Here is a 27956-nt window from a genome sequence, read left to right on the forward strand (position 1 = left end):
TTTATCGGTTGATGGACATTTGGGTTATTTCCATTTGGGGCTATTGTGAGTAATACTGCTATGAACATTTCTGTACAAGTTTCGATAAACATATGTTTTTAATTCTCTTGTGTACATACCTAGGAATGGAACTACTGGATCATGTGGTAACTATGTTTAACACTTTGAGGAACTGCTAGACTGTTTTCCAAAGTGGCTATACCGTTTGACATTCCCACCAACAACGTATAAAAGGTATAAGGGTTCCAATTTCCACATCTTTACCAACAGTTAATTATTATCCAACATTTGGATGTTGTTATTCATGTCCTGTGTTGCCATAATGATAGGAGATGCGATATCCATGTTGTGCCAAAGTAAACACTGTACATTCTGAGTTTGAATGGCAATTTTTTTTCTCCAAGAGTATTGCTACATTTAAAACTGACATATTAAAATCACTATAACCGAGATGGCATTTCCACCTGTATAAAGTGAGGCTCAGGTAAGTGAATTGTCAATTAGATTTTTTTAATTTATTTATATATTTGGTTGCGTGGGGTCTTAGTTGTGGCAGGCAGCCTCCTTAGTTGCGGCACATGGGCTCCTTAGTTGTGGCATGCGAACTCCCAGTTGGCGGCATGCATGTGGGATTCAGTTCCCTGACAAGCGATGGAACCTGGGCCCCCTGCACTGGGAGCGTGGAGTCCTATCCACTGTGCCACCAGGGAAGTCCCATCAATTAGATTTTTACCTATGTCTCCCCTAGGACTACTAGTAAGAACACACCACACTAGATCAGCCTGTCCCTGGGAGAGGAGGTGTGAAGCCATCTTAGTATCTTGATGACTGGAACAGCATTCCAACAAGCTATTTGCTTCCGAAAACATAACCTCCCAATCAGCTCTTATGCTAAATCACTGCCATGATCTCATAATAATTGCCTTTGTCTACTGGCTGCAGATGAGAAGTAGGTCCTGGACGATGGGAATTGCTAGGCAGCTTAGACCCAGATCGTCCTGTCTTTTTTTTTCTTTTTAATTTAATTTAATTTTTTATTTTATTTTATTTTTTTGGCCTCACCTCACCTCACAACTTGCGGGCTCTCAGTTCCCGGACGAGGTACTAAACCCAGGCCACGGCAGTGAAAGCCCGGAATCCTAACCACTAGGCCACCAGGGAACTCCCCTGCCTTCATGGTGGCAGAACTGGCCATTTGAGGACAGAGGTATCTCTGAGCCTTTCACTCTCGGGAACCTCTCCTGTTGATTTGATGCATCTGAAAAAATCAGCATTTCCACAACAAGGAATAATTTCATTCTAGAAGCCAAAATAAAATATGGAAAGGTAAATGACAAGAATTTCCAAGACTGGAGTGTCAGTTTTCTTTGTGTTTTGATCCATGGACAGGTTAATGTTCACTCAGCTGCTACCTTTTGCCCAATTAAGAGCCTCTAAATCACAGACTGATCTACAGCTTATGCAGTCTGAATCTGTGTTCCATCTGCAGTTTTAAGATTTGAGCCAGGGGCCTGGCATTTGTTTTTTTTGTTTGTTTGTTTTGCGGTACGCGGGTCTCTCACTGTTGTGGCCTCTCCGGTTGCGGAGCACAGGCTCCGGACGCGCAGGCTCAGGGGCCCAGCCGCTCCGCGGCATGTGGGATCTTCCCGGACCAGGGCATGAACCCATGTCCCCTGCATCGGCAGGCGGACTCTCAACCACTGCGCCACCAGGGAAGCCCCTGGCATTTGTTTTTATTGGGTATTTCCCGTTAACTGTGCATATATAAAGCTTTTGAGAATTGCTTTTTGTTTCTCCTTGCTGGAAATAGTGTACATCATCTAAAGGATTTGGCTAATATGCATCTTAATGTACTGGTAAGTGAAAGGAAACCAATAAACTTTCTTGGGGAACTGTATTAGTCAGTGTTCTCTAAAGAAACAGGACAACTAAAAGATATTTACATATACAAAGAGAATTATTATAATGAATTGGCTCACACAATTATAAAGCCTGAGAAGACCAGAGGCAGTCAGCCCGCTGCACGCTGGAGACCCAAGAAAGTTCCAGTCTGAGCCTGAAGACCTGAGAATCAATGGTGTAAGTCCAAGTCCTGAGAACTGGGGGAGCTGATGGTGTAAGTTCCAGTCTGAGGGCAGAAGACCAGTGTCCAGATCAATCAGTCTGGCACACAGAGCAAACTGTCTTCCTCTGCTTTTTTCTATTCAGGCCCTCAACAGATTGGATGATGCCCACCCAAACTGGGCAGGGCAATGTGCTTTACTCAGTCTACCAACTCAGATGCTAATCTCATCCAGAAACATCTTCACAGACACACCCAGAAGTAATGTTAAACCAAATATTTGGGCACTGTAACCCAATCAAGTTGACACGTAAAATTAACCATCACAAGAGCAGTGCTTTACATCCGTCTTAATCATCTCCTTCCCTCTTTCGTATTTACTCCTTATAACTAGTCACCTTCACCTCTAATCTAGTTTTTCTCCCACTCACTGAACTGCAGTCTTCCCTGTCAGAGTGTGTCTTCTTTTTTTTTTTTTTTCAGAGTGTGTCTTCTGTGTATATTTACACTTTTTTGGTGTAACATTGATAGTCCATGTGTATATGTTTTTGTTGGCACCCAACTTAGAAAAACCAAATATTCTGCTAAGAACATGTTGTACTTCAATAAGAAGCATGTTTATTTAAACCAAGGCCTTTTTGGACTATTACTTCAGATTTATTGTGGATTATCTTTCAGTAAGAAATAATGTACTTGAGTTTCCTAATCATACTTTTATAATAGGCTTCCACCCTTTACTAAATGTTCTCATAAAATGACAGCTCTCAGGGAATATCCAGGAAAATGAAAACCTAAAAATTATCTCTCATATAGGGGTGACATGTCTCTTCCTCTCTGCATATTCCTGTCTGAGCACATAAAATAGAACAGAGTCTGTAAAATGTTGAGGGTGGAAGAGGCTTGGTCATTTTGTTTACCTCATCCCCAAGGGAGTCTGTGTTTTGTTGACATTCCCCAGGGGCATCCTGTAAAAGGCAGGTATGGAGGTCCTCCACTCTGGCTTCCTCCTCTGTGTGTGTTCCACAGGCTAAGAGTGCTCTGTGTATCCAGTTACTCCCATAAACTTGTTCTAAAGTGTGCCTTGGGGGAAGAATCATTTTATCTTCCAACCCAAGTTATGTTCTTTAATCTAGCTTTACCACTAATAAAGCAGGTAATCTGACCCCACCTGTCTTATCAGTTTCATTCAAAACCCAGAGATAGGTTAATTGGCACTTTTGAAACCCCAAAACCTCACAATAAGGGTACAAATAGGATCCTAATTAGTTTGGTCACAAATTCCTGATGCATATTTGTGGCATACATGTATGCATACATCTACCTGTCTGTCTATCCCTCCTTTATTTAAAGATGGATTGAGGTCAACCATGAGCCAGAAAATAAAACATCTGAAATATTGGAGACCTCTGTTTAAATGGGTTTGGTAAGCATACATGGTTAGTCACCAACCCAATATCTATTCTCTGCTCTTACCAAGAGAACCTAATTTGCGGGGGGGTGGGTAGAAATGTGTAAGCTTTAAAAGCTTTATTTTCCCACTTTGTGCTTATCAGGAACCCTTTGACCTAGTTCTGATTAATGATATATAAATGGAAATCTCTTAGAGGGATTCTGGAAAAGCTACTATTTTCAGATAAAAAGGAACAGACTCATCTGACTTGGGGTCTTTTATTCTTTATCCCTCCCACCTTCTTCCCTGGAACACAGATGGGATAACTGGAGCTGTAGCAGCTGTTTTTACAATGAGGAAAAGTCCATTAGAGACCTAGACCCTGACATTCTTTTTTTCTTTTTTAATTTATTTATGTTTGGCTGCGTTGGGTCTTTGTTGCTGCACGCTGGCTTTCTCTAGTTGCACCGGGCAGGGGATACTCTTCTTTCGGAGCATGGGCTCTAGGCGCATGGGCTTCGGTAGTTGTGGCACACGGGCTTAGTTGCTCCGTGGCACATGGGATCTTCCCAGACCAGGGATTGAACCCACGTGCCCTGCATTGGCAGGCAGATTTTTAACCACTGCGCCACCAGGGAACTCCCTACTCTGACATTCTTAAGGTGTTAAACCAATGCCAGCAACTGTCTTCCTCTGAACTTTTTCTGCAAGAAAAAAAATATCCCTTTAGAATAAACCATAGTAAGTTGCTTTTTCTATTATCTGTTGCCAAATGTCATTCCTAAGGGATAGAGTTTCTAATGGAAGAGACCACTTAGCCCCTGTGCTACAATAATACTCCTGATTTGTTCAGCTAACTTGGTAAGGACTGGAAGAATCACCAAGGTAACAATTCTACACATTATTAGAGGTTTAAAATGGGATTTGGCAAGTCTTTATACAATATATGTGACAAACAGCATATGAGTTTATAGCAGAGCAAGTTGGTTGTGACAATGCATCCCCCCCCCATTGCATTGAGGAGTGAGGCACCTGTAAAAACCAGGCGTGTGTTCAGTATCTACTTGATTAATAGTTTGCAGTGAATATGCTGTACTGATTACTCAGTAGGATTTTGAAGTGGTTTGGTAGATGGTGATTGATTATATTCATCTTAGAATAAGTATGCCCTAGTGGAATTGTATGCCACTTTCATTCTGTTTGACCTTTCAAACATACGCAAAATAGAATGGTACATTGAACTCCCATATAGTTACTACCCACCTTCAACAATTGTCAACTTACTGTGAAACTTGTTTCATCTGTACTGCCACCCATCTCCCCACCCTTACCGCCCACTATGACCCGCTGGATTATTTTCAAGCATATCTGAGATATTTCATCTATAAATGTTTCAGGGCTGTTTTTAAAAATATAACCACAGTATCATTCTCATGCACAACAGTACTGTCAAATATCCAGGCAGTGTTCAAATTTCTGAAATTATGGGGAATTCCGTGGTGGTCCAGTGGTTCGGACTCCGCGCTTTCACCGCCAAGGGTGCAGGTTTGATCTCTGGTTGGGGAACTAAGGTCCCACAAGCTGTGTGGCGTGACCAAAAAAAAAAAAAGTCTTATAAATGATATTTTTGCAGTTGATTTGTTTTCTTACTCCATTTTGCTTTTTTTCCTTGCAATTTGTAAAGTTTCCTGACTTCTTCCTTTTGCACATTGCACCCCATTTGGTCTTTTAATATGTTTCTTTGTCCCCTGAATTTCCGGGAAACTGGAAGTTTGATTGAAGTTCACCTGCTTCAAGTTTAATTTTTTGTCTGTAATTTTTCATAGGTGACATTCACATTCTTTTGCATTGCTGTGTTCTTCACAGCTTCTTAAGCAATGTAACACAGTGATTGAAAAGGGGAGTCTTAGGGAATTCCCTGGTGGTCCAGTGGTTAGGACTTGGCACTTTCACTGCCATGGCCAGGGTTCAATTCCTGGTCAGGGATCTGAGATCCCACAAGCTGTACATCATGGCCAAAACAAAAAGTAGTTACTATAAATTCCTTTCTTTAACTGGCCCTCAGAAAGCATGGCTAATAAATATTAATTTTTGGAGTATTAGTACTTAAGCTATAGTAATGGCACCTAATAATATCTTACATTTTAGCAATTTTTAATTTTCTGGTTAATAAACATTTTTGTGTATTTGATTTAAATTTGATGCTCATAACAATTCAGTGATAGCATGGCATATTATGCACATTTTTAGATGACAAAACTAAACTTCAGAGGGGTTAAATGTCTTTTCCTAGGTCTCACAGCTCATAAGTTAAAAGGGGCAGATCTTCTATCTGGCTTCCCATTCCAATTTTGGGATTTGTTTTCAACACTATTATACTATTCAGAAACAAATAATATGCAATTCTAATAGATTGATTCCAGTAATTAATTGATGGCCTGTTTTTCTGCATATTTGGCCATGATTGAGAGTTTTTAGGAATTGTAGAACCATGTGACCCCACTACAAAACAACCAGCTCCTGAAAATGGCTGGTGAATGTTATGGTTGTTCCACCCAGCTCTCACCATTGAGTGAACTATTTTGGATTCTGAACAGAATTTTAACCTTTTTACTCTTGGGGTAGGCTTTGCAGGACATTTGGTCCTGTCCAAAACATCTGTAAGATATTTGGTCCATGCCAAAAGGTGCTGCTGATATTTGGTCTTGTCCAAAACCATTTGGCATAGACGAAATCTGCTCATAGGCCTTTTGAACAGGAGCAGATTTCAAGGACCTTTTGGCTTGGACCAAATGTCTTATGGATGTTTCAGACAGGACCAAATATCTGCTAACCTGAGTAAGGTTGTAAGTCACTTACTCTGAGATTTCTTTGGAGGATTTTCGGGATGGAGGCAGGAACTTTAGAACCATAATAGTTCACCTCCCACTGGTCTCTACCCCATTCCCAAAGAGTGAAACATGGAAAAATTTCCCAATTAGTGACATATACAATAGGTAGGCACTGTTGTTTTTGTCTGTAGAACTGGGATTTAAATAAGCAGTTGGATTCTCTCACAAGAGCCGTGCCTTAAATAGAGTTAACGAGAAATGGACTGGAAAGTCTGTAGAAGAAAAAAAAAACCTAAATATTAATTAAAATTGTAAATTATTTAACATCACTTCATAATGCTTTCAGCTTAAGATTTGGGGTAGGGAAGGGGCTTTCTAAAAGCTAAGCTTTTCAGCTCCTTTTGCCAGATGGCTTGTAGGTGGCTTAAAATAGATAACTGCAAAATATTCTAACATTTCAGTCAAGACCTAACTCCCTTTTGTTCAGTGGTTTGCCTTTGATTCAAGCAAATGCATAGGTTCCAAATATTCTGTTTAATTTGGGCTAAAGACATGATTTGTAACATAATAAACCTAAAAAAATATATTTATGAATTAAAGAATGCTTTTGCTCTGCTATAACTTCCTGGTGATTGGTTTTCTCCAGTAATAGTGCTGATGCAAACCATGACTGCAGATAGCCAATGGAACAGTTAACTATTAGTACAGTAAACATAACTACAATATCAACTCATGCCTACAACTATTTTTTGTCTTCTTTCTGCTTACATGGCTTAAAATTAAAAGTGGGAAAAAAAAAGTGGGAAGGGATACGCATTAATTTTCAATTGGCATTTAAAATTTGCTCTGGTTATGTTTGTTTTGTGTCTGATATCCACCTTTTTAGGGTTTTTGTTTTTAGCAGTTGACTAAGAGGAAGGACAGATAGGGAACTAATGAGACAAGACAACGAATGAATTTCTGCCTCTAGAGAGATTTGCTAAATCCTGTGCTCAGGGTTCTCCAAAAGTATACATCCTCCCCTGTTACTCTGAGGAGCTAGAATTTCATTTATACCACCCTTCTTCTTTGTACAAAGAAACTGTAGGAAGTTGCTCAGAGGTCACTGAGACATGAGGTTGAGACTGAAACATCCCCTCTCCAAAAGTCAAGCTGGATGAACAGTTATTTAATTGCAACAGCTGGGAGAATAAAATGATTTAAACGGCGTTGTCTTTAATTTGCTTTCTCTATCTTTTCTGTAACTTATTTTATACATTCCTTTAGGAATCCTTTGCTTCCATCTGTACACATCAAAAAGTATTATCATTCCTTTAACATCTCCTTTAAATATTACCTTCTCTGTGAAGCCCCTCTTAATCCTTACCCCTGTGATAATTATATTTTCTCCTATATCCCCAAAGCACTTTGTATATCTGCTATAATATTTATCAAAATCTACCTTGTAAAATAGTAAAGTACATGTTTCTGACTTCACCATTATTGTGGTTCTCAGCATCCATCACAGCCTAATTTTAGTATATTCTGTACAAATCTGAAACTCAATAAATGTATATTAGAATGATTGCTAATATTGTATCTTCTTGAGTAGTATGAGACTGGACATATCAAAAAAGTTTTAGAGGGTTGGGAGCTTTTAAAGAAATAGGAAGGGAAAGGAGGACCCTTGGATTAGCTTTATTGAAGTAGAGAAGGTTTTGGAAGAGAGAAAAATATGCTCTATTACTGGTTCTTTCCTCTCTGTCTCTCTTTACAATGAAAAAGATACCCCCTCCCCTTCTTTCTTTGGCCAAATCCTGCATCTTTGCTCTGAATTACACTCTCTTTTTACTTCTTTGGGGACTTAAATCCATCAGTTGTCAAAATCAGACTCAATTTTCTCATCTTTTTATGCAGAGTGACTTCTGCCTATCATTTAATTACAAAGATACCATTTAATCTTTCTAGCAGTTGAATAAGAAAAATGAAAAAAAAAGTATAAAAATAACCATCTTGGGCTTCCCTGGTGGCGCAGTGGTTGAGAGTCCGCCTGCCAATGCGGGGGACACGGGTTCGTGCCCCGGTCCGGGAAGATCCCACATGCCGTGGAGCGGCTGGGCCCGTGAGCCATGGCCGCTGAGCCTGCGCGTCCGGAGCCTGTGCTCCGCAACGGGAGAGGCCACAACAGTGAGAGGCCCGCGTACCGCAAAAATAAATAAATAAAAAATTAAAAAAAATAACCATCTTAAGTTACCTATTCTCATACCTTTCTCTACCTCTCAGTTTCTGATATTTCTTAATATTTTCACATTTTTCTTTGATACATTTTGAGGTAATGGCAAAATGCACACATCTACATAGTTTGAATATCTTGAACTGACTTATTTAGTTTTAATATTTAGCTGTTTAAAACCTATTAAAATGTAAAACATTTGAAAAAAAAAAGGGATACCAAATGCTGTGAGGATGTGGAGCAACTGGAACTCTCATAAATTCCTTGTGGGAATGCACAAGGTACGGCAACTTTGGAAAATAGTTGGTCAGTTTCTTTTACAGTTAAACATACACCTACCATATTACCCAGCAATCCCACTCCTAGGTATCTACTCAAAAGAAATGAAAACTTATGTTCACACAAAAATCTGTATGTGAATGTGTATAGTAGCTTTAGTCATAGTCACCAAGAATTGAAAACAGTCCAGTTTGTAAAACAAGTGTTATAAATGGATGAACAAAGTGTGGTACCTCCTTATGATGGACTACTATTCAGAAATTAAAAGGAGTGAACTACTGAATCACACAGTATAGATGAATTTTATTTAATTTATTTATTTTTATTTTTGGCTGTGTTGGGTCTTCGTTACATTCAGGCTTTTACTAGCTGCAGCAAGTGGGGACTACTCTTCGTTGCGGTGCGTGGGCGTCTCACTGCGGTGGCTTCTCTTGTTGCAGAGCATGGGCTCTAGGCACGCGGGCTCAGTAGTTGTGGCTCAAGGGCTTAGCTGCTCCGTGGCATGTGGGATCTTCCCAGACCAGGGCTCAAACCCGTGTCGCCTGCATTGGCAGGCGGATTCTTAACCACTGCACCACCAGGGAAATCCCTAGATGAATTTTAAATGCATTTTGCTAAGAGAAAGAAGCCAGACCTATAAGACTTATATACTGCATGATTTCACTTACATAACACTCTGGAAAAGGCAAAAAACTATAGGGAGGAAAGGAGGTCGGTGGTTGCCAGTGTCTGTGGGGGTGGAGAGAATTGGTTTCTATTAATGCGTATCATAGGGGATTTAGGCGGGTGATAGAAAGTTTGTATAGGGAACTGTGCTTAGTAGATGCACAATTTATGCATTTGTTAAAACCCATAAACCTGTTCACCACAAAGAATACACTTTATGTAAGTTTTAAAAACCCACCAGGATGTGGCAAGAAGGGTGGAATACAGATACTGACAAATGAATAGCCTAAGTGTATTACAAATGAGTCACATAACTACACTGAAAGGAGTTAAGTACTCAAGTTAGTAAATTTGTTTCTCACAGGGGTGTAGGTTAGAAATTCTGAAACGACTTTACTTTTATTTGTACAATAAATAAGTAAATATATTGTAGACAATCAGCCAGGTTTCTCACTTGGAGAAAAGAAATTACAAATAAGGAAAGGGAATTCATTGTTGCTAAATTGGAGTCAGAGGTGTCAGTATGGACTCGTTTATTTATAAATATAGATAAGTATAGACATATGTGCATGCATTATACTTACATATAATTTTTTCCTACCTCTATTGAAAAGGGCTGCAAGCAGTGGGACCCCAGTAACAATGAGCATATGTATCATCCAGATCTTGGTTTTTAAATGCCATTCTTTAATAAAAGGAATCAGGACTCCTTGGAGAACTAACTCATTCCAGGGCTGAAGTAGGGAAAATAAAAGATGAGACTAGAGCGTCTGGTGGTGCCAGCACACTTAAAAAAAAAAAAAAAAAAGGCATATCAAAGGGACATAGAAACCATCCAGAACTCCCAAACTGAAACAACTTGAACAATAAAATAAGGATAGTATTGATATTTAATTATAACCCAAAGAAAAAACAAATATTCATTAGTCCATACTGATGTCAATAACCAAATAAAGAAATGGGGTGGGTCGGGGAGAGAAGTGACAGCACTTTCTTTCAGAATTGCAGTTATAAACACAGGATTGTAAGAAATAGAAAAAAACTATCAGAACGCAGTAGTATCTTGCTACAGGCAAAATAAGATCCACCAATGAGTGGGAAGAAGTTTAAACAGAAACAGGATATTTGCATTGTCTCAAAGTAGCCCCCCTCTGCCCCACCCCAGAATATTACATAATTACAAAGGGAAAATTAGTAACTTTACTGGGTGAATCCTGGCTGGCATCACATCAGCCAGGGGATCAAGGTTAACATCACCACACAGATCAACAGGTAATTTTTTCCCCTACCCTAAACCCAATGTGTTTTTGATAGAGGAACCTACGTTAGTAATAAAATGTCATTTGGTTTTGATTTGGTTTATAATAGTAAACATCTTTTCATAGCCAGGTATTACATTTCCATAGCACTTTATTTAATAGTTCACGAAGCATTTTCACCTACATGTTATCTCTTTATAATCCTCATAATACCTCTGTAACATTGATATTACCATCTGCATTTTTTTTAACCATCTGCATTTTATAGATGAAGAAACCAAACCCTGGACAGGATAAATGATTTCCTTCAGGTCACATGGTGAATTAGTAGCAGAGCCAAGGATCAATCTCAGATGCTCTGAATTCAAGTCCAAATTTCTTTGCCAAGAAATGATCTTTTTTTTTTAATAAATTTGTTTTATTTATTTATTTTTGGCTGCACTGGGTCTTCGTTGCTGCGCGTGGGCTTTCTCTAGTGGCGAGCAGGGACTACTCTTCATTGCGGTGCATGGGCTTCTCATTGCGGTGGCTTCTCATTGCAGAGCACGGGCTCTAGGCGCACAGGCTTCGCTGTGGCTTGCGGGCTCTAGAGCGCAGGCTTAGTAGTTGTGGGGCACAGGCCCAGCTGCTCTGCAGCATGTGGGACCAAGAAATGATCTTAAAAATACTAGGAACTATGATTAATGACTATAAAGAGCTCTAGGTAAATATGGAGAATATTAGGCATTTTTACTTTATATATTGATATCTATATATCATCTATAATATCTATTCATACATTCTAGAATATATATTATGAAAACACATACTAGTTTATTCTGCATCATATTTTTCAAAGGGTCCCTTTAATTCTGGTAAGAAAACCTAGAGGTTTCAAAGTCCATACTGGAACACTTCCATATGGCATTAGAAGAAAAAAAACATAATCAGTCCAGGAATTAAGCACTATGCATGCTCCATTTTGAGCCTGGAAAAATAGAGAAAAAAATCTGAAACTGTCTGCCCATAAGTAGAGTAAAGCAGATAAATGGGATATTTAAAATTTGCAGAAACCAATTAGTAAGTTGACAGTTTAAAAGAGAATAATGCTCTTTTGGGGTTATTCAGATCTGTTAATATGCTGACAGCCTGTCTATTCATATCCAGCTGGTACTGAGTCCTTCGTAATATAATCAACAGCAAACTGGAAATACAGATGGAGTAGATATGATTATTGTACTGCTTGCAAAATTTGGGTACCAGTATCTAACTCCGGGGGAAGACAACCCTTTATAGAAGGCACAAACATACAGTTGTCCTGTAATAAGTTAATACTGAGTCATGGTGTTAAATGACAGTGAAGTCTTTATGATTTGATCCAGGTTATTATCTTGATATTCAGTGAGGTAAATTAGTCTTGTCAGATTCTTGCCATTTACTTTTTTCAAAGTAATTCCCGCATTTAGGTGGTTGAAGGCTAGAGCCAGAAAAAGTATCTCTTAGTTTCAGAATAGGGATAAATAGCACAGGTGAATAATTCACAGCTTGAAAGTGCATATGACAAAAGCGAAGACATCATTTTTTATCATCACAAGGCCTTGAATATATAAATATCTCTTTGCTTAGAAATAAATTTTAAAAGAAAAACAAAATCAATTATATACCGCAATTTTTATTGCATTAGGTATCAATACTGACAGCAACATTATATCATAGGACAAGAAATACCAGCTTCTACATGTTGGCCTGTTTGTAGAAAAGGTTAGGACGAAAAGACTGTCTTTTAAGTGAGAACTAGAGTTAAAATGGCATATTTCCTAAGTGTTCTTTATTACCTGACCTTGCATATTGTCCTCATTGACTCCAAATTAAGTTCTAAGAAGCTGAGTGTTTACCTTGTGGCCAGCATTTTGTTAGGTTCAGAGCAACAGTGAGATTTTTTTTTTTAATTATCATTACTTCATTTGACACTGAAGTCTGCAGGGGAAACAGATGCTGCTTTAACAGATGTTCTGATTTGGAGTGAGACTGCAAAAACCCTTCCTCTCCCCACTTCTGATTTGTATGTAAGATGTACCCTTCCATCAGGGCCTAAGGTTCAAGTATTATTAAGTATTTGGTATCATTAATTAATAATAAACCTAATACGAGGCAGACACCGTGCTGGCCCCAGGGGATAAGATGAAGAGCAAAGAAAATATGTTTCCTGTCCTCACTGTGCTCACAGTCTGCTGGGGGAAAGCGGATAAGTAAAGAAGCTATTACAACTAAGTGTGACAACTGCCACAGACAATAGTGACTTCTTTCTTTTAACTTCTGATAACTTCTAGAATTCCAGTGTTTTTCGAACTACATTGCAACCCATTAGTGGGTCTCAAAGGTGCGCGTTTAATTTTTAAAAAGCAGTAAGAAAATTTGATGCACAAAAGTAGAATAATGCAATGAGTCTCATATACCCATGGCCCAGATTTAAGAATTAACGAGAATTTTTCATTTTCCCACTTTCATTTAAAAAAGGAAAATGGGGGGGGCTTCCCTGGTGGCACAGTGGTTAAGAATCCTCCTGCCAGTTCAGGGGACACGGGTTCGAGCCCTGGTCCGGGAAGATCCCACATGCCGCGGAGCAACTAAGCCCGCGTGAGGCAACTACTGAAGCCCGTGCGCCTAGAGCCCGTGCTCGGCAACAAGGGAAGCCACCACAACGAAGAGTAGCCCTTGCTCACCGCAACTAGAGAAAGCCCGCATGCAGCAACCAACGCAGCCAAAAATAAATAAATTTATTTTAAAATAAATAAATATAAAAAAGGAAAATGGGATAGTTGAAAATTAAGCTAGACCAGACTAGAACAGGATGGGCTACAAAATATGAGAGTATATTGCACTACAAATACTGCGCAGAGTAAGAGTAAAGACCGTTCTATAAAACTCAGCAGCAGAGTCCATTAACAATGCCCTGGAAATAAAAGTAGAAGCTGGGTAATAAAGTCTAACCTTTTTTTGTTTCTTTTCCTTTGCACTTAGTTTCACTTGCTGGGTGCAGAGGCCTCGCCTCTAGAGGCCTCTGCACCCAGCCCTTCAGAACAGGGTTCCTCCTGCGAAGTGGTTGTGCGGATTCCTCACCTCAGCAGGCTACGTGCAGAGGTGCTGCGTGCGCACCGCAATCCAAGACGGCGGTGGCCGGCCGTGTGCAGGGGTGCTGCGCCCGGCACTGCAATCTGGAGCGTGAGCAGCACAGCTGCGCTGGCCCCAGGAGAACTCCACCCCCTCCCCGCTGACCAGATACCTACAAAGCAGCCCGGCCGACGGGTATGGGGGAGAGTGGGTGCTCTAGGGTGGTAGCCTGTGTCTCTCGGTTCTTTGATCAAAGACTAAAACTTTTCTTTGCTCCTGAAGCCAACTGAACCAAACTCGGTCTTTGTTTTTTTTTGTTTTTTTAATTTTTGAATTTTATTTTTTATACAGCAGGTTCTTATTAGTTGTCTGTTTTATACATATTAGTGTATACATATCAATCCCAATCTCCCAATTCACCCCCCCTCCCCCGCCGCTTTCCCCCCTTGGTGGCCATATGTTTGTTCTCTCCATTTGTGTCTCTATTTCTGCTGTTGGCTCAAAAGAGACCATGCAGAAGGTCCCTTGTTAGGGACCGACTGGGTAGGGTCTGTAACAAAACGTATGTGTTTGCACTAGGTTCAAGATATAAAAAAATGTATAGGGCACTGTCAAAAAGGAAAGAAGGAAAAGAAAGCTATTGTATCCATTTGTATCCCTATTTCGAAAACAATGCTCTGTGAGGCTTTGAATAAATGTTTAATGATAATAACCCAGAGAAACTGAGGAGACAGTTTTAGAAAAAATTCCAGGATATACTTAAAATTAACTTTTCAAATCAGGGAACTGGCTTGCAAGGTAGTATTTTCATTCTTATACAAACCACTATTATTCAGCTAATCTTGACTAAGGACCTGCTTTGTTCCGGGCAATATGCTAAGTGCTTGGGATGTAGAAATAATTAAAACACAGCCCTTCTTTCTCAGAGCTTATTAGTGTGTGGAGGAACTGCTGGGAAGAATAGTTTACCCTCCACATCAACACATGAAAATGCTCATTTCATTGTAACTAACACACACACTATCGCATGCATGTAGAGCTATATTTTATTTTTGTTTATACTAATGAGATCCTATATATATGAATAAATTGTTTTTCATTAACCTATCAGAAATGTCTTTATAAATCAGTACATAAAGGGCTACCTCATTATTTTTGGTGGCTCTATCATGTGAATGTGTCATAATTTATCCATTCCCCTACTAAATAAGTTGTCATCCTGAATGTCCAAAGCTGCAACAAACCTATATCTTTACACACCCTTGCTAGATTTTCTATAGGATAGATTCTTCAAAATGGAATTGCTAAATATGGTTGCTCTTGTATTTTAACTGTCAAAATTTTTTGCCTTCCAAAAAATAATTGCTAGTTTACATACCCACCAACAATTTGAGTAACTATTTCCCCACACTATCACCAACACTGTATATTACTAATCCTGTATGTTATTAAACTCACAATTTGATGGTCACAAATATCTATGTTTTCAAATTTTGCATTTCCTAAATTACTAGTGAAATTGTTCACCTTTTTATAAACTTGCTATTATTCTATGAGTCTCTTGTATATCCTTTGACCATTTTTTTATCAGATATTTCATTACCAATTTTTAGGGGTTCTTTAGCTATTTGATATATTAGCCTTTTATATATTGCAAATATCAATATTTTTTCTGTCATTTTATTTTAATGTTGGTTATGGTAATTTTGTAGAACTGAAGTTTTTTTTTAATCTTTACATGAATATATCCGTCACTTTTGTTCTTTACGGCTTCTCATTTTTATATTTTGCTTAAGGACTTCTCCATTCTAAAATTATGAAAATAACTTCCTATATTTTCATTAGTACTTTTATGAATTTAAAAAGTGCTTATCTCATTAATCTAGCTGGAAGTAATTTTTGTGTGTAGAGGGAGGTCAGGGGCTACCTACCCAAATCTGACAATGGCCAATGGGTAGACAGACTTCCTGACATCATTTGTTTAAAATCTTCACGATAACTCTGAAAGGCAGGATCAGCCCCACCCAAACCATGCCAACTGAAAGTTATTAGCACTGTTGAATCAGAATATATGCTGAATGGGCAAAAAATCACTGGCATTATCAGTGCTATTGTTCTAGACACAGTTACATGGGAGTCTACAAGTACACAATCAGGAACTCTCCAAAAGATGGCATTTTTAGTAAACAATTTTGTGTTAATATGCTTTTATTACATGGTTCTCTTAATGTGATACCTGGGCAAAAATATACATATTTTATAAATCGTGGAAATAGTAAAAAAAAAAAAAAAGGAGGGAAAAGATGGCGAGGGACTTCCCTGGTGGTGCAGTGGTTAAGAATCTGCCTGCCAATTCAGGGGACATGGGTTTGAGCCCCGGTCTGGGAAGATCCCACATGCCGCGGAGCAGCTAAGCCCGTGCGCTACAACTACTGAGCCTGCTCTCTAGAGCCCGTGAGCCACAACTACTGAAGCCCTGGCGCCTACAGCCCATGCTCTGCAACAAGAGAAGCCACCGCAATGAGAAGCCCATGCACCGCAATGAAGAGTAGACCCCGCTCACTGTAACTAGAGAAAGCCCGCACAGCAATGAAGACCCAACACAGCCATAAATAAATAAGTAAATTAAAAAAAAAAAAAAGATGTTGAATGGTATAGAAGATAACACTATTGCCTGGATAGCCCAACAACCACTACCAATCCCCTCCCCCTTGCTTGCCTCCACTACAATTGGAAAAGTCTACATACTTGATTTGCTAGCCTCCCAGTCAACCAGGGTGACCATGTGACACAGGTCTGGCCAATAGATTTAAGTACAAGTCTTCTGAGAAAGCTTTCACTTTCCCAAAAGGGCAGATGTGTCTGGCCCCACTCCTTCTGCCTTTTTCTTCTCTGAATACAAATGTGATGTCTGAGCTGCAGCAGCCATCCTGTGTCTAGGAGATAACTGGCTACCCTGCCTGCTAGGGATGTGGCAACAGAAAGAGCCTGCATCTTTGATGACACTGATAAATGATAAGCACCTACATCTGGAGACTGCTTACATGGAGACTTCTTGTGATGCAAGATAATTAAATATTGTTATTCCTAAATCACTGTTAGATGGGTTTCCTGTAGCTGAAAGTATTTTTAATTGGTACGAACGGTGGGAGCCCAATATTCTGGAAACTGTGAAACAATACAGTTTTAATATTTCTTACTAATACATTTATGAAATCACAAATTACTTTCTAGGGATTACTTTTTTGTGGATAAAATCTCACAAAGAAACAATTTAAAATGGTGGAATTTATTTAATATAATGATATATAAGTATGCACATACACTATTTAAAAAATAAGCATGTGAACTATAATCATTATAAAACATAAGTCAGCCTTAATTTAATATTATTAGAGTAAAAGAACATGTATAGAAGTCTAACATTTGTTGCATTTGCCTTTTAAAGTTAAAATACGTAAAAGATTTAGCACATTGTATTTTATCTTATTTCAGTTTTCATGTTACCGTCATTAGGTATAAATACCCTTATGAATGTGCCAACTTATAACTTAAATTCAAATAAACAAAGTCAAGTCCTATTACAATTATTAAAGTACCATAAATCACCTAAAATAAATTATCTAAAATAATACTAGCCCAAATTAAAACCCTGAGGAATTAAAATCTTTTTACACAATAGTTTTGGTTAAGTGCAATTCCATGTTTGTACTACTTTATTTAAGGTCATACTTGGTAAGGCATAGTAAAAATAAAATCTACATAAATTACAGTCTAAATCTATATTTTATTTCTTGCTACAAAGTTGTTTTGTTACTCCAAAAAGTAGTTTTTGCATGTCATTCTGGACCTCTTCACCACCTGCTGGCTAATTTGCTTTATATACAGTAATTAAGATTTGTGCAGTAAGCTGAGCTGCCTTTATACGGTGGTTTAGACAAAATGCACCTGAAGAACTACATGCTAGAGAGTTCATGTCCGTGTTCAACCATGGCCTGCACAAACTGCTTGAAGACTCGATCCATGTAAGTGGACTGTCTTGGCCAGATTCCCTCCAGAAAACCAATATGGCCTCCATAAGAAGTAAGGACCAAAGCAACATTAGGGTTTTGCTTAGCAGTTTCTATTGGAATAGCTTGACAAAAAATAGGCGGGGGGAGGATAAGAGAAGGGAAGGAGAGAGAAAAATATATAATTATTAACAGTTTTTGTTAGGAAAAGTATGTGCCTTTATCATTTCCAATCATTATAAATCAAAACATCATTAAACAAATAAATATTCATAATGAGTATGGCTAATGGAATAAGTCTGACTAATTTGTATCAACCACCTATATTCTTATAACAGTTCATGTTCACAGTTATATACTGGACCATCAATTTTGGAAGAATCAATCGAGTAATTAATCACAACACAAAAGTATAGGCCCAGTCTTGTTTTGAGAAATTAAATAATTCAAGAAATGGTGAATACTTACATTATGTTATAAGAGTTCCACTTAGGTGCTACACCAAGAAAAAAACCCAAACTAATCTTATCACCTTTGTGAGAGTTATAAATTCATTATGTATGACTTTGGTTAACTTTACATGAAGTTAGATTCCTGAGACCAATTGGTGGCTGTATTAAGGATACAAAATTATACATATGATTTTTAAAAACATATAGATAGCAAAAAAGAATGGCATATAATACTCTCAAGTGGTAACAGTGTTTATCTTTGGGTGGTAAAACACTGGTGATTATTTTATTTTATTTATTTTTTTCCTTCTCTGAATTTCTGTTTATAGTCAGGAGAAAGAAAAACTTTATTTTGAAAATATAATTGCTGTATTTAAATAATCCTCCAGTAAGGACAGTCTCTTCAAATGCTCTACAAAATTATGCTGAGTAAAAACTTTAAAGGACGTGAGTTAAAGTTGTTTTATTTTTACTTTCCCCCCAGGCTTAGAGTTCAAACAGTGAAACCTTTTGATTTAAGATCTATAATGGATCACGACCTGGCATGAGAAGTGTTTTGATTTCAGATACTGCTAAATCTTATATCCCTAATCCCTAATTAAGATAACATGGTTGATCCAGTAATTAGACCTTCGTATCTTGGGTAGAGTCTTAGGGGTAAATGAGTTCATTAAAGGTAAGATCTCCCTACCCTTCCAATGAAGGAAAGGAAGCTGACACATTATAGGACAACTGAGACCCTTTGAAGATAGAGCTGCTGCGGGGCCCAAACTGCGTGTTTAGATGATCTAAATTGGACCTCTCAGGGAATTCCCTGGCCATCCAGTGGTTAGGACTCCGTGCTTTCACTGCCGAGGGCTGGGAAACTAAGATCCCACAAGCTGCAGGGCGCAGCAAAAAGAAAAATAAATTGGACCTCTCACTACATTCCTTGAAGAATAAACCTAGAGAACCTAAATCAAGGCCTAGGAAGCCAAGTCCTTGTCCTAAACGGGTCCTGAACTCACATCCTTATCTAGCTACACCTAAAACAGAACATCTATCTTGGGATCAGGTGTTAGAGCTTAAGGGGCAGGTGAAATGACTGATACTATTTATGTTTTTCCTTTTTCACCTTACACTAAGGGCTTAGATTACGAGTGCTTCATTTGTCTCTAATGGAATTATTAAGAGCCCCAATTTCACACTCTGGATACAGTCAGGAATTTCTAACACACTGATAGTTACAGTCATATCAGAAGAACGAAAGGCTGGGCCATTCGAGTCATGTGAAAGATGCTGGCTGCCTGTGCTCTCAGAATGCAGACCACTGTCTACTACTTTAATGTGGCAAGATGATTTTAAGGGCTGGGAAAGAATAAGAAATAGTGAGCTTAAACTTCAACCAAGTGGGTCAAGACAAGTTAAATGCTGGGAAATTTTTGTTGGTGGAAGAAGGGTCCATGAAATATAAAAATAGAGAAATACTGAACTTCCTTAATCCAATGAAAATAGGCTAAACAATCTCCATGTAATTCGACTGATTATTAAAGTTCACAGTTAAGGGAATTCCCTGGCTGTCCAGTGGTTAGGACTCCGTGCTCTCACTGCTGAGGGCCCGGGTTCAATCCCTGGTGGGGGAACTAAAATCCCACAAGGCTGCACGCAGAGGCAAAAAAAAAAAAAAAAAAAGTTCACAGTTTAATTTTTTGATTTGTGGTCAAAGACCAAAAGTTCCAGTCATCTAAAATTACCTGTGATTTAATCATAAATCACACATTAAAATGATATCCCCTAAAGAGACGGTAAGTGACTTTTTTAAAACATACTTTGGGGATTTTCTGAAATTTTGGCAATACGTACGTGCTGTGTTTGTACTCAAAATAATTTTTTTTAATGAAGTACTTGGGGAAAATGTTTTAAAAGTATTTAAGGGAGAAATAAGGAAAAAAAGTTTTATAAAAAGCTTTATGAAATTTCATTAGAAAAAAATTAGAGGTCAAGTCTACTTATCCTTAAGATAGTATGATCACTTCTAGGCGTCTTATATTGCTTTAATGTATGAACACATCCACATATATCTTTGTTACAGAATTCCGTATTTCTTGAATTAAGAGAACAAGGAAGTTAATTTGGGCATAATTTTCTTTTATGTAGTATCTGGGGGAAAACAGACTCTTTCCCTTCAAATATGACCTTATAGTCCGAATGTGCTACATTCATTGAGTTATCCAAGGACATCATATTAATAAAGTCTCAAGCTCTCTTCTAGGTTAAAAGGGGGAAAAAACTCCAAAGCCTTCTGTATAAGAACCTCAGGAATAAGGGACTTCCCTGGCAGTCCAGTGGTTAAGACTCCGTGCTTCCCCCCTCCTAGGGGACATGGGTTCAACCCCTGGTCAGGGAACTAAGATCCTGCAAGCTGCGTGGCCAAAAATAAATAAAAATAAAAACAGTAGAAGTTACTCTTAAAAAAAAAAAAAACCCTCAGGAAGAAAGGGCAAGTGATGACAATGTACTCTTGAGGCAAAGATACTGTAAACATAGTCTGTCCAAAGAACAGTTATTTTATAAGAAGGAAAAGTTGTAAAAATGAGAACAAACAAAATATTGAATCATAATTTGTTCTGAGGCTCTCACAGTAGACTAGATAAGGGTCTATGAAGACGTTTAAAGTGATCTGAGACATTTAGATACTAAATTATGAGTATCACGGTTTTTTTTTTCTGTTTATCACAGTAGAAAACATTATATGACTGACGTTTCTTATTACTGTTATTTTCCTAAAATATATATATATATATATATATTTTTTTTTTGGTTTTGGTTTTTTGTTTGCGGTACGCGGGCCTCTCACTGCTGTGGCCTCTCCCGTTGCGGAGCACAGGCTCCGGACGCGCAGGCTCAGCGGCCATGGCTCACGGGCGCAGCCGCTCCACGGCATGTGGGATCTTCCCAGACCGGGGCACGAACCCGTGTCCCCTGCATCGGCAGGCGGACTCTCAACCACTGCGCCACCAGGGGAGCCCTTCCTAAAATATTTTAAAACAGTTAATTCATGTCAAAATGTATACAAAGATGTTAAGTTTACCATGACTGGGTGAAAAAACATCATCCACAGAATTCAGACACAACACTGGAATCCCTACTGATTTCAGTCTACGATTTGGACTGGCATCAGAATAATAATCGTCAATTGTTCGGTAGCCAAACATGACTGAAGTGAATCGCTTATCAAATTCTCTTATGGATTTAGCCTGAAAAACAAAAACCGATTATATTTATTCTTGGAATCAAAAAAGGAAATAAACGTATTACATAAAGTTTCTCTCCTACCTTCATGACATGATCCATGTCAATTTGTTTTACAAACATATGCCGGTGCCTGGAAAAAATTTCAAAAGTAAAAAATTAAGGTCATTCCCATCTCAAACATACCTAAAATACATAATGATAAGTAACTTAGAACAGGGAATAAAGTTGTTACTCAATAAATATTTACTTAATTAGACATGGCAGGAATACATTGATATTTGTCCTGAAGACTTTTTGTAAAGTTTATTTTTTTATTGAATGATTCTTTAAATTCTATAGTGCTTTACAATTTTCAAAAGTTTCACATACATGATTTTATTATGTTATATCCCCTTTTAAAAAATCCCCTACCTCTATATTGCCCCTCCCCCACTTCCCTCTCCCCGCTGGTAACCACTAGTTCGTTCTCTGTGAGTCTGCTTCTTTTTTGTTCTAGTTTGTTGTAATTTTTAGATTCTACACATAAGTGATATCATACAGTATTTGAAGTACATGAAGACATTTTCTAAAAGTACTTTTTCTTAATTGAGGAAGAAGGAACCAGTAATAATAAACAAAATAACAATAATAAATGAAAGTGTTGTTTCATAACAAATTGTACCTACACACCAATGCTGTTAAGCCAATTTGGCCAAAAAGGCCTCACTTAAGCCAGAAGCTTTCAACTGGGTAAATCAACTGAAGATTTATCTTATTTTTTAAATTGCTATATTGAAAATTAGAATTTATATTTTTGTATACTTAAAAAAAATTTTTTTTATTGGAGTATAATTGCTTTACAATGTTAGTTTCTGCTGTACGCCAAGGTGAATCAGCTATACGTATACATATATCCTCTCCCTCTTGGACCTCCCTCCCACGGCCCCCCATCCCACCCATCTAAGTTGTATACTTATTTTTAAATGTTGGTTATTTTTCTTGTATAACCTATATTTTAATTCAAATCATTCTCTTCCTTTTTCTTGCTACTGTCCCCCATTTCAGTGACCATGAATAAAGATACGATTCTGTAGTATTTTTAGCAGTATTTTATAGTCAACATCTGTAATGTAACAAATAGGTTAAGTTTTTTTTTAATAAAGTACTTTTTAATTAAGGAATGTATATTGTTCTTTCTTTTTTTTTTTTTTTTTAATTTTTGGCCATGCCACATGGCTTGCGGGATCTCAGTTCCCCAACCAGGGATTGAACCTGGGCCACGGCAGTGACAGCCTAGAATCCTAACCACTAGGCCACCAGAGAACTCCCCAAAATAGGTTAAGTTTAATGCAGTGTCTAATGTCAACTTTCGGGGTAACTACGGTTTTCAGTTAAGTTATGCACAAATTAACTGTACTTTTTATTTAGAGTTTATATTTAAATTTGTCAATTCACTTAAAAATGCATGGTAACAGTTATCAAAAAATAAACAGAAACATCCCATGTTCTTTGTTGCCACACTGTTTAACTGTTAGAAGATACCTAAACAATTTCAGAAAAACTAATGCAAAGATAATATTTTGGTAATGTTAAGAACTGTAGGGGCTGAGAATATCCATATTTTAGAAGCATTCTCCTAAGCCACTAAAACATACTATGTTCATAACACATGCTTAGAAATCATATTATTCGTCTCTAAAAACACTTAATACATTACTTACTACCTAGGGGAGAATTAGGTACTAATAAGATTAGCAAAAAGTAGAAAATCCAGGGAAATAGCCCATAATGTTATTCAACACATTTGAGACTAATGTTTTTATTCTTTTAGAATAATTTAGAACAGTGATGAAATGGTGATCTTCCAAGTGGGGCACAGAGCCTACAGGTTGTACAAGGTAATCCACTGGGGTACAGAAAGAAAACAGAGCTTTTATCTGTATTTTTAGCTTATACTTAAAATCTTTTTATTTTTGTATATATTGACAATAGAAAGAATATTTTGGTACAGTAGTAAATGCATATAATGCAAACATAAATATACATATATTAGCAGTGTTATGCTTGAAAACACGTAATCCAAGGAGTTTGCAGACATCAGGTGTTAAAGATGACTCACTTATTAATGGAAGACTGGAGGCAAGTTGTCAAGTAGTAATTAAAAAGCAGCCAGTTCAGTGGTTTCTCCAATGACTCCGAGCAAGCAAAAGTATTCCAACCAACTGAAAAAGTTGCAGCTGCCTTCAAAGGAGTTTTTGGCCCCATTTTGCCAAGGTAATTTAAAAGCAGCATTCTAAAATGAGGAAAGACAGAAAACTCAAATGATGAATTTGTTGTCTCTCTCAAGACATCCCATTTCTAATTGTGGACTTTAACTATGGAGAAGAAAAATATAAACCAGTGTCCAAGTCCTTTATCTTGGAAAACCATGCAAGTATCTCTACTCTTTCCTTACATTCACCTATTTATTTATCTTGCAGTCAGCTATATTCAGAATGGGACAAAGCATACAGTTATTACTTACATGTGTACCGTTCTATGAAGTAAAACATAAGAAAAAGCCACCATAAGAGTGGTTTTTCTTTTTGTTGTTTTCAAAATGATATTGGGGATTTATTAAAAATTTGCAATTCCCTGGGCCCCAGCCTCCAGTTGAGTGTTTAATTTAATACATGGGGGTGTTTCAGGCAAACTTTTTCTATAGAGGATCACAAAGTAAATGTTTTGGGCTTTGGTGGCCCTACAATCTCAGTAGCAACTACCTTGTGATTATAATTTGAAAGCAACCATAGACAATACGTGAATAAATGGATATGGCCATGTTTCAATAAAACATTAGATGTGGATATTGAAATTGAAATTTCATATACTTTTCACATGTCATGAAATAGTTTTGATTTTTCCAACCATTAAAAAAATATAATAACCACTCTTAGCTCTTGCACTGTACAAAAACAGACAGCTGGCCAGATTTGGCCTCCAGGCTGTGGTTTGCCAAGGCTTGGCATAGATGAAATCACAGAAGGAGTGGCTTTCAAATGTGGCTGCATGTTGGAATCACCTGTGGAGTTTTTAAAACTATTATCGACGTCTGGGTCTCACCTTCAGAGATTCTGAGTAATTGGTCTGGGTGGCCATTCCGGTTGCCTTTGCATCCTTGTACCCTACAGCAAGTTTGTAAGGGCTCCCTCGTCTAGAGTTAGACTTTCTGAATTGTGGCAGAGCAGTTGGCCCCTAAAGTCACTTGTTTTCTCTCCCTACTCCCTCTTGCTATTTGTCCTTATCTCCTATCACATATTTTCCTTGCGTTTTATCAATTTTCCTGATTCTACTCTAGTTCTATTTTGGTAAGAGGGACAAGAATGGAGTTTAACCTGCAGTAATGTCAGAAATCTAAGTTTGACATTGCCAACTAAGAGAAAGGATGATAGCCTAAATTCTGTTTCCCATATTTTCCATTCTTTATTTCTCCAATTGCCCAGGTTCTGAAATAGGACAAATGAGTAAAAATTCTCTAATTCTTTTTATACAGCCCAAATGGAAAAAAATCCATTTACAGAGTGAATGTGATGAGATTTTAGATTAAAAATGGAGTTTTCATGGTTTTTGTTGTTGTTGTTTTTGTTGCTGTTGTCCAAGGTTTACTGAAAATATGACAGCACAGCAGAAAGATTCACATGGCTCCATGTGGTGTTTTAAAATTCATCCCAACTGTAGGCTGAGTGACTGTAGGTTAGACAGACTGCCAAAGGCCAACAGCTTCAGCATTTCCTTAGTGTCAGAAACTACTTCAGTGATTTTCTGATCCAGGGCTGAGACCTCAGGCTGGAGATTTCGTTCTTGAAAACAACTCTTCATTAATGACTGTATTCCTGGTTTATAGTACTGTGGTTCACTAAGCTATTTAGAAGATAACGCTTACTCTCCTGCAAAAGGGTCATTCTAGGGTCCTAGTTTTGGTGGCCCTATTCTTTGGCTGGAGGTCAGAGATTTCTGAGTCCGATGTAATAGGCAATTGAAAGGGTTGGAAGTGAACCTCAGGAGTAGGAAGGACCAGGAATAGCTATGACCGAGTAGGTGGGGATGCTTCTTAGTTATTACTCAGGAGTAAAATAATGTCAAGACATTACCCCCCAAAAAGCTGTCTTACTTTGGCAAGAAAAAGACTCCATTTTCACAAAAAAAAAAAAAAAAAAAGAGAGAGAGAGAAAAGATAACTCATGGATTAAGAGATTTAAGAGACATATCAATCTCAATATGTGGACTTTAGCTGTCTGCTGCCTCAAACAAACTGTAAAAACCAGCCAACAGACTGATGGGGAAATGAAATACTGACTGAATATTTGATGATATTTAGGAATTATTGTTAGATTTTTTTGTTTGTTTGTTTGTTTGTTTTCTTGCGGTACACAGGCCTCTCACTGTTGTGGCCTCTCCCGCTGCAGAGCACAGGCTCCGGACGCGCAGGCTCAGCGGCCATGGCTCACGGGCCCAACCGCTCCGCGGCATGTGGGATCCTCCCGCACCGGGGCACGAACCGGAGTCCCCTGCATCGGCAGGCGGACTCTCAACCACTAGCGCCACCAGGGAAGCCCCTTATTGTTAGTTTTGTTCAAATGTAATCAAGTATTGTGATGGGTGGTTGTTGTTGTTTAAGAGACTCTACCCGTTAGAGATACCTACAGAAATCTTTATAAATGATGTCTAAAATTTATTTTAAAATAATCAGAGTTGAGAGAGAATGGGGGGGTGGTACTACTGACAAGATTATCCTTGAGTTGATAGTTATTGAAGCTGGGTGATGAGTATATATGAGGCGTCATTATACTCTTCTTACTTTTATATATATTTGGGAATGTCTATACATTTTTGAAGCTAGTTTACCAACTCATTGGGAGATTGGAATCAGACTGAGTCTAGAGCAGTGTGGATTCCTTGGCTAGACTTAGTTCTGTCTCAAAACCCTTACTTGGCCCCAGGCATCACAGGCTTGGAGATTACCCAGCCTGGGCATAAGGATCTTTGACAGACGCTTCTGTCTGCTACATCTCCAAAAAGAAAAATGTGTCAAGCTGTAAAACACATCCCCGAGTGGTAAACCCACTTGGGAACATGTCACAGTGCTAGGCAACTAGAAGGGGTACTTCCTTTGAACCATTTACAAGACATTAATATTCAACAAGCTGCAGAGGCTAGCGGTCAAGTTCGCACTGAGGCTTCAGTTCGACAAGAATAGGCATTTCCCAGGAACCTCTGAACAGAGAATCTGGGCCTGTTTATGTAAGGTCTGGCTTTTTAAAAAGTAAAGAATTTATATGATTAAAGGAAGAAAGTTCAGCTGGGCACCTTGTCCTTTAAGGTTCTCATTATGGGGCAAAGGAAAGAGAAGTGAAATCCTTTCCTTTAAGCACAATTCACAGATTCTGCCTGGGTTTTCTGCGGTGATTCAGATTTCTTCCTTTAGTAGGTCAAGTCAGACCTTCCATGCTAATGTAAGAAACGTATTCTTTTCTTCTTAGTTTTATGTTTATCAGAATCTAAAAAGCTGTTGTTAGAGCCGATATTTTAGAGCCTATCATTTGCAAAGCTGTTCATTTTCAAGTAAACAGGCTCCTAAAATGTTCTAAAAACTGAAATGACAGATAAATCAATTACAAAATTAAGAAAAATATAGCATTTTCTATCTCATGTGTTTGTTGATTTTGGACAATGCTTTAGGTAATCTAAGCATAGCAAAATGCCATATAATAAAAATTTTGGATTGTATTAAGCTCACTATTACTACAACAAAAAGATTAAACAATTATTAGTAGCAATAAGCCTAAGTATATAAATATAAAATATAAATATATACATGGCATAGAAGGTCCAAAAAAGCCCCTATGCAAGCAGCACCAATTAAAATATTCATTTGCTTAAAATAGCAGCTGGAGTAGGGGGTTACAAACAGCATTTCACAGTTTCTAGGAGAGCATTCTAGGGAAGGTCCATTTGCCCAGCAACAAAACTAAACAAGACAAAACAAACAAGAAAAACACCACCTGGGGAAAAACTGTTTTGAAGGCCTCTTCAGTTGGAGAGAGCAATAATAATTATTTCTACAACTGGAGTGATGAAAGTCATGGTACAAGTTCAGCTTCCTGAATGGTCCTGGAGAACACGGTGGCAGTGATGGCTGGGAATACATCAGGGAATCTGAAGGTCAACGTGGCTACCACCCAGTGATAGAAATCAACTCCATGGGGTTCGGACAAGCCTTCGGGCTCACAAAACCCTAAGCACCCCGAGGAGGTACTTGTATACTTCTCACCACAGAGACCAGTAGTCAAGGAAAATATTAAAATTTACCTGAATTAATTCCTTCATCCATTCAGCCACATGTGGAGAAATATGATAAAAATAATCAAACATTTAAATGCCCATGCAGCTTACAGTCGTCTGAAAGAGGCAGTCGCTAGCACCACTTCCCTTTTGGACATTTTAGAAAGGAAA

General features: G+C 38.1%; 2 protein-coding genes across 3 annotated transcripts in view; one reads left to right on the forward strand and one right to left on the reverse strand.

Annotated features, from left to right (window-relative positions):
* The window catches only part of SNRPD1 (small nuclear ribonucleoprotein D1 polypeptide), a 49831-nt gene extending 22601 nt beyond the window's left edge, over positions 1-27230 (forward strand). Inside the window, exon 5 of the mRNA XM_089894978.1 lies at positions 124-27230. The gene's annotated coding sequence lies outside the window, so the exon portion shown is untranslated. The remainder of the gene's footprint in view (positions 1-123) is intronic.
* The window catches only part of ABHD3 (abhydrolase domain containing 3, phospholipase), a 41083-nt gene continuing 27219 nt past the window's right edge, over positions 14093-27956 (reverse strand). Inside the window, exons 6-9 of one of the 2 annotated variants that reach the window (XM_022586809.3) lie at positions 23584-23757; positions 21567-21615; positions 21322-21487; positions 14093-17924 (exon numbers count right to left, since the gene is read on the reverse strand). In XM_022586809.3, coding sequence (XP_022442517.2) covers positions 17746-17924; positions 21322-21487; positions 21567-21615; positions 23584-23757 — 568 coding nt within the window. In that variant the 3' untranslated portion in view covers positions 14093-17745. The remainder of the gene's footprint in view (positions 17925-21321; positions 21488-21566; positions 21616-23583; positions 23758-27956) is intronic. The other variant, XM_022586810.3, reaches the window with a different exon arrangement.

This window comes from Delphinapterus leucas, chromosome 14, assembly GCF_059928025.1.
Source record: "Delphinapterus leucas isolate spDelLeu-1000000601 "Yukka" chromosome 14, BTC_Dleu_Yukka2, whole genome shotgun sequence".
Taxonomy (NCBI): Eukaryota; Metazoa; Chordata; class Mammalia; order Artiodactyla; family Monodontidae; genus Delphinapterus; species Delphinapterus leucas.